The 7746-nt window shown below is 44.5% G+C and overlaps 1 protein-coding gene across 1 annotated transcript in view; it reads right to left on the bottom strand.

The window, feature by feature from the left end:
* The window catches only part of LOC130122804 (protein crumbs homolog 1-like), a 29808-nt gene that overhangs the window by 10854 nt on the left and 11208 nt on the right, over nt 1-7746 (bottom strand). Inside the window, exons 4-6 of the mRNA XM_056291836.1 lie at nt 6731-6870; nt 768-956; nt 340-453 (exon numbers count right to left, since the gene is read on the bottom strand). Of these exons, the coding sequence (XP_056147811.1) occupies nt 340-453; nt 768-956; nt 6731-6870 (443 nt within the window). The remainder of the gene's footprint in view (nt 1-339; nt 454-767; nt 957-6730; nt 6871-7746) is intronic.

The raw sequence follows: 7746 nt of genomic DNA, 5'->3' as shown, positions 1-7746 counted from the left end.
AAAGGGCTCAGAGCCGATCCTCGATGTAATCCACCTCCACCTGCAGTCAATTTCATTTATCACAAATTAGCCTCTGGGCTTTACAGAAATACTTTAAAGCAATCCTGTCCTTAGACCCTCGCATCAGATAAGGAACAACTCCCTAAAAAAACATTTTAACATGGAGAACAAATAAGAAGAAACCTCAGGGAGAGCAAATCATGTCTACTTTCTTCATCTGTCCGACTATCCCTCTCAAACGTGTGCTGCGTCTACTGGGCTGGCTGATGAGCAGCAGAAGATCAGTGAGGGTGTTCTGACATGACATAAGGGGGTGTCGTAACTCTCAGGGTAACCTACCTGTGTAGCCATCTGGACACAGGCATCGATAAGAGTTGACCTGATCCTCACAGCTTCCCCCGTTCTGACATGGGCCGGACTCGCACTCGTCCACATTCACAGAGCAGTCGTCTCCTGTAAGGGGGGAACTTGTGTCACTGATGTGCTCAGGTGGTGGGGACGACATCCTGTCATATGTCTGGGTTACATCGTCTTCACTTGTCATAACTAAAGAACGCATGACTATGATAACTACTATTTATTCCCATCAGGCTTTTCTATCATTACTTCTCATTTCAATGTGATTAATCCTCACAGTTGCTGTTTTAATGTATTTCTAAGTTACTTTTTATATTTATACTTAATTTGTACAAAGAAGCCTGAATGTAAGAGTGTAAAGCTTTCCCCAGTGTAAGAAGACAAAAACAACAACAAAAAACAGTCCTTGCCAGTGAATCCGGGCTGACAGTGGCAGATGAAGCCTGCGGACTCCTCGTAGCGGAATGTGGCGGGTACTGAGTTCAGACAGCACGCCGTAGTGCAGGACGTCTGTGAGCGCTGGAAACACTCTCCTTCGTTCTCACAGGGACTCAGCTCACACTCGTTTATATCCACCTGGCAGTTCTCCCCCTCGTATCCTGTGGCACACAACACACAAACAAACATACACACACACACACACACACACACACACACACATGCAAATGTAAAACAAGCTCATGCAAAAACAAAACCTAAAGGGCATCCCGGGTGGCGTGGCGTTCTATTCCGTTGCATACCAAACACGATGATCGCCAGTTCGAATCCCTGTGTTACCTCCGGCTTGGTCGGACATCCCTACAGACACAATTGGCCGTGTCTGTGGGTGGGAAGCCGGATGTGGGTATGTGTCCTGGTCGATGCACTAGCGCCTCCTCTGGTCGTGGTCGGGGCGCCGGTTTGGGGGGAGAGGGGGAACTAGGGGGAACAGCGTGATCCTCCCACGCGCTACGTCCTTCTGGTGAAACTCCTCACTGTCAGGTGAAAAGAAGCGGCTGGCGACTCCACATGTCTCGGAGAAGGCAATGTGGTAGTCTGCAGCCCTCCCCGGATCGGCAGGAGGGGGGTGGAGCAGAGACTGGGACGGCTCCGAAGAGTGGGGTAATTGGCCGGGGTACAATTGGGGAAAGTAAACGGGGGAACCCCCCCCCCCAAAAAAAAAATCACACCTAAACAATGCTGCCCCTGTCAAAGTTGGATAAAATCATCAGAATGACACTTCCCATGATATACTGCAGTGTCATAGCATTACATAAGGACTTCAGCATACAAAAAGTTATTGTTACTAATAGTGTGGCACTTTTTATTAGGCTGACCACACACACACACACACACACAACTGATAGTGACAAACATAACGACTGCACATGTCTGAATTACATACATCTGTATCACTTTTTATAAATCAGAAATGCACAAGATTCAGACTGCATATACTAAATGGCTTCCCCCTCCCCCTTTTTCTCCACAACTGTACTTGGCCAATTACCCCACTCTTCCGAGCCGTCCCGGTCGCTGCTCCACCCCCTCTGCTGATCCAGGGAGGGCTGCAGACTACCACATGCTTCCTCCCATACATGTGGAGTCACCGGCTGCTTCTTTTCACCTGACAGTGAGGAGTTTCACCAGAGGGACGTAGCGCGCGTGGGAGGATCATGCTGTTCCCCCCAGTTCCCCCTCCCCCCAAACCGGCGCCCCGACCGACCAGAGGAGGCGCTAGTGCAGCAACCAGGACACATACCCGCATCCGGCTTCCCACCCGCAGACACGACCAATTCTGTCTGTCGGGATGCCAGACCAAGCTGGAGGTAACACAGGGATTCTAACCGGCGATCCTCGTGTTGGTAGGCAACGGAATAGACCACCATGCCACCCGAACGCCTCGCAATGGCTTTTTTAATACACAAAGTACACTTGTGTTCCTCACCCACTTCTGACCCTCTGAACGCCACAGTTAACGATATGCAGCTCTGAAGTGGCTAACAGTGATTTTAATCTAGAACATGTTTTATAACCTCTGGTCCAACTCTTCTACATCTGGACAGATATCCATTAATACAATAGGTACTGACAAACAAACCTGGTGTCTGTGACTGCTCTAGCTACTGTACACACAGACCACCCTCTTGAACTCAAAGAATTAAACTGAATGATTTTACTGTCACTATGCTCAGACAGACAGACAGACAGACAGACAGACAGACAGACAGACAGACAGACAGACAGACAGACAGATAGATAGATAGATAGATACATAGATAGATACATAGATAGATACATAGATAGATATAACAGACAGACAGATAGATAGATAGATATAAACAGACAGATAGATAGATAGATAGATAGATAGATAGATAGATAGATAGATAGATAGATAGATAGATAGATAGATAGATAGATAGATAGATAGATAGATAGATAGATAGAAACAGACAGATAGATAGATAGATAGATAGATAGATAGATAGATAGATAGATAGATAGATAGATAGATAGATAGATAGATAGATAGATAGATAGATAGATAGATAGATAGATAGATAGATAATAAACAGACAGATAGATAGATACTAGATATAGAGATCGAGAGATAGACAGACATGGATTGATAGACAGACAGACAGATAGATCGATCGATAGAGACAGACAGACAGATACCGATAGATAGACAGATAAAGATATAAACAGACCAGACAGACAGACAGACAGACAGACAGACAGACAGACAGGACAGACAGACAGACAGACAGACAGACAGACAGACAGACAGACAGACAGACAGACAGACAGACAGACAGACAGACAGACAGACAGACAGACAGACAGACAGACAGACAGACAGACAGACAGATAGATAGATAGATAGATAGATAGATAGATAGATAGATAGATAGATAGATAGATAGATAGATAGATAGATAGATAGATATAAACAGACAGATAGATAGATACTAGATATAGAGATCGAGAGATAGACAGACATGGATTGATAGACAGACAGACAGATAGATCGATCGATAGAGACAGACAGACAGATACCGATAGATAGACAGATAGATAGGTCGTTTGATAGATAGAGACAGACAGATAGATAGATCAATAGATAGACAGATGGATAATAAAAGCATTGCAAAAAATTAGAAGGCACTAGTTAAACTTACACATTTACAAAGAAGAGCAGCCATGTTCACAAAGAGACACAGTAAAGTTTGCTCTACTTGTATGTGTGCTGTAAAGCAACCCCTATACCTCACACAGAGGTTTGGTGCCCAGTGGCAGACAGAATGTATGGACAACAACAAGGCTTCTATGAACTGATCTGAACCATAGTTGTGTCATTCTCCCATAGCCACCACACCATGCCACCAAAATGAATTTAACAATGATATGTTGAAACAAGAAACAAAGTTAAAGAGCACTGGCAACAATTTTACATTGTTGAATATTTCTCCATCTCGGAACAGCAAACTGAGCACTTGTGAGAGAATCCACCTTACTTTATCTCACCCTTGCAATGTGCAACTGACTGTATATCTAGGTTATATTCAGCATTTATTCTCACACCCAGTTCCTAGTTTTCATAATTTGTGTGTTTGCTGTTTCTATTGACCATTATATCAGCAGGATATATTTTTCTCATCCCTATAAATCAACAAGGTGACCATTACCTTTCTAATACCTCGAAAGACAACATGAAATATGACATTCTTTTACATGTTCCCAGTCAGTTGATCTTAAATCTAACTGGCTCACTGTCTACCTTTATTTATTCATGTAAATTTTGTGTAAAAAGTTAGCAGAGGTCTCAGTGAGCAGTTACAATATCAAGTCATGTATCGATGACATTTTTGAAGGAAAAGCACTGTACTTTTCAATGAAGATAACTTTAAACTAGTCTTAACTTTAAAGAAATACACTCTATACATTGCTAATGTGGTAAATGACTATTCTAGCTGCAAATGTCTGGTTTTTGGTGCAATATCTACATAGGTGTATAGAGGCCCATTTCAAGCAACTATCACTCCAGTGTTCTAATGGTACAATGTGTTTGCTCATTGGCTCAGAAGGCTAATTGATGATTAGAAAACCCTTGTGCAATCATGTTCACACATCTGAAAACAGTTTAGCTCGTTACAGAAGCTACAAAACTGACCTTCCTTTGAGCAGATTGAGTTTCTGGAGCATCACATTTGTGGGGTCAATTAAACGCTCAAAATGGCCAGAAAAAGAGAACTTTCATCTGAAACTCGACAGTCTATTCTTGTTCTTAGAAATGAAGGCTATTCCATGCGAGAAATTGCTAAGAAATTGAAGATTTCCTACACCGGTGTGTACTACTCCCTTCAGAGGACAGCACAAACAGGCTCTAACCAAAGTAGAAAAAGAAGTGGGAGGCCGCGTTGCACAACTGAGCAAGAAGATAAGTACATTAGAGTCTCTAGTTTGAGAAACAGATGCCTCACAGGTCCCCAACTGGCATCTTCATTAAATAGTACCCGCAAAACACCAGTGTCAACATCTACAGTGAAGAGGCGGCTGCGGGATTCTGGGCTTCAGGGCAGAGTGGCAAAGAAAAAGCCATATCTGAGACTGACCAATAAAAGAAAAAGATTAAGATGGGCAAAAGAACACAGACATTGGACAGAGGAAGACTGGAAAAAAGTGTTGTGGACGGATGAATCCAAGTTTGAGGTGTTTGGATCACAAAGAAGAACGTTTGTGAGACGCAGAACAAATGAAAAGATGCTGGAAGAATGCCTGACGCCATCTGTTAAGCATGGTGGAGGTAATGTGATGGTCTGGGGTTGCTTTGGTGCTGGTAAGGTGGGAGATTTGTACAGGGTAAAAGGGATTCTGAATAAGGAAGGCTATCACTCCATTTTGCAACGCCATGCCATACCCAGTGGACAGCGCTTGATTGGAGCCAATTTCATCCTACAACAGGACAATGACCCTAAACACACCTCCAAATTGTGCAAGAACTATTTAGAGCAGAAGCAGGCAGCTGGTATTCTATCGGTAATGGAGTGGCCAGCGCAGTCACCAGATCTGAACCCCATTGAGCTGTTGTGGGAGCAGCTTGACCGTATGGTACGCAAGAAGTGCCCATCCAACCAATCCAACTTGTGGGAGCTGCTTCTGGAAGCGTGGGGTGCAATTTCTCCAGATTACCTCAACAAATTAACAGCTAGAATGCCAAAGGTCTGCAATGCTGTAATTGCTGCAAATGGAGGATTCTTTGACGAAAGCAAAGTTTGATGTAAAAAAAATCTTATTTCAAATACAAATCATTATTTCTAACCTTGTCAATGTCTTGACTCTATTTTCTATTCATTTCACAACATATGGTGGTGAATAAGTGTGACTTTTCATGGAAAACACAAAATTGTTTGCGTGATCCCAAACTTTTGAACGGTAGTGTATATATAACATATATTGTAGTGACCTACTTGCAGTTTAGATATGCACCATGTGGACCAGAGACTCCCTTTAAGACAGTGGGCCCACGGCTGTGTGGTCAAAAGGAGAAGTGGTCTCGTCTCCTTTCTTACATCCTCCACAATATAACTTTTTTATACGTGAATATAATACATGATTATATATATAATTTAAATAACAAAATATATAAATTAATTTATATAAATTAATATATATTGAATTATATATAATTTAAATAACGGCATGGTGGCGCAGTGGTCAGCACGGTCACCTCACAGTAAGAAGGTCCTGGGTTCGAACCCTGGGGTGAGTCCAACCTTGGTGGGTTGTCCCGGGTCGTCCCCTGTGTGGAGTTTGCATGTTCACCCTGTGTCTGCCTGGGTTTCCTCCGGGTGCTCCGGTTTCCTCCCACAGTCCAAAGACATGTAGGTCAGGTGACTCGGCCGTACTAAATTGTCCCTAGGTGTGAATGTGTGTGTGTGTGTGTGTGTGTGTGTGTGTGTGTGTGTGTGTGTGTCAGCCCTGTGATGGCCTGGTGGCCTGTCCAGGGTGTCTCCCTGCCTGCCGCCCAGTGACTGCTGGGATAGGCTCCAGCATCCCTGCGACCCTGAGAGAGGGATAAGCAGTTTGGATAATGGATGGATGGATGGATGGTAAAACAAAAAGTATTGTTTTCATAGTATGCTTTTTATTGTATTATTCACTAACACATGACCAACCAAGGCTTTTGCTTTCTTTTAGACAGACTGAAGTACTGTGCGGACTGTGTGTCCAGGTGTTTGGACCAAGCACCAACATGATGCTCTGTATCCACAACAGGTATCGCCACACACAAGCACACCTTTGTGTTTTGCTCAGGGGTTGAGTTTCTGTGCTAAGCTCTTTTCAGTGTATGATGAGTTTAACTGTGTGTATATCCAACTGTGCGTACCTGGGAAGCAGAGGCAGGAGTACAGGCTGACCCCCTCAAGACAGGTGGCTCCATTCTGACAGGGGTCAGAGGCGCACTCGGGGATGTCCTCTTCACACCGGTCTCCCGTGAAGCCTGTGCCCTCACAGACACACTCATAGCTAGGAAATAGTAAAGACAGGAGTACGACTTTTCAAGAGGAATAAATACTTAACACTTAGTGATACCCAACTTAGCTCATCCAAGGGACGTCAACATAGTATCTCAGGAGAGTATTTCACACAGAGACACTGCAAAATACATAGCAAAGGCTCATAATGACGGTCGTAGAGTAATGGAACGCACAAAAGAACTGATGCAAACACAAAGCAGGAAACAAAAAAAATAGCTAAAAAGGCAAGAATGATCACACGTATTATTTCTTCAATGGGGGGCAATTATTATTTCTTCAATACAATCGGTGCCATGTTGGTGTTCGGGTAGCGTAGCATGTCTATTCTGTTGCCTACCAACACGGGGATCCTGGTTTGAATCCCCGTGTTGTCTCCGGCTTGGTCGGGCGTCCCTACAGACACAATTGGCCGTGTCTGGCGGGTGGAAAGCCGGATGTGGGTATGTGTCCTGGTCGCTGCACTAGCGCCTCCTCTGGTCGGTTGGGGTGCCTGTTCGGGGGGGAGGGGGGACTGGGGGGAACAGTGTGATCCTCCCACGCACTACATCCCCCTGGTGAAACTCCTCACTGTCAGGTGAACAGAAGCGGCTGGTGACTCCACATGTATCGGAGGAGACATGTGGTAGTCTGCAGCCCTCCCTGGATCGGCAGAGGGGGTGGAGCAGAGACCGGGACGGCTCAGGAAAAATAGGGTAATTGGCCAGATACAATTGGGAAGAGTCCTGGGTACGACGTTAAACTGCAACCGTCGGGTTGTCGGCAACTAAACTGGCACCCCTACTTGAACCCTTGGGTTGCTGTGAGAAGGTTGTTGTGAGGAGGGTGTGTAGACACCCAACAAGACTAAAAACAAAACCTGTCAAAG

Source organism: Lampris incognitus, chromosome 1, assembly GCF_029633865.1.
Source record: "Lampris incognitus isolate fLamInc1 chromosome 1, fLamInc1.hap2, whole genome shotgun sequence".
Lineage (NCBI taxonomy): Eukaryota > Metazoa > Chordata > Actinopteri > Lampriformes > Lampridae > Lampris > Lampris incognitus.
Note: the sequence above shows the minus strand (reverse complement) of the source record. Positions and strands in the feature narration are given on the sequence as shown.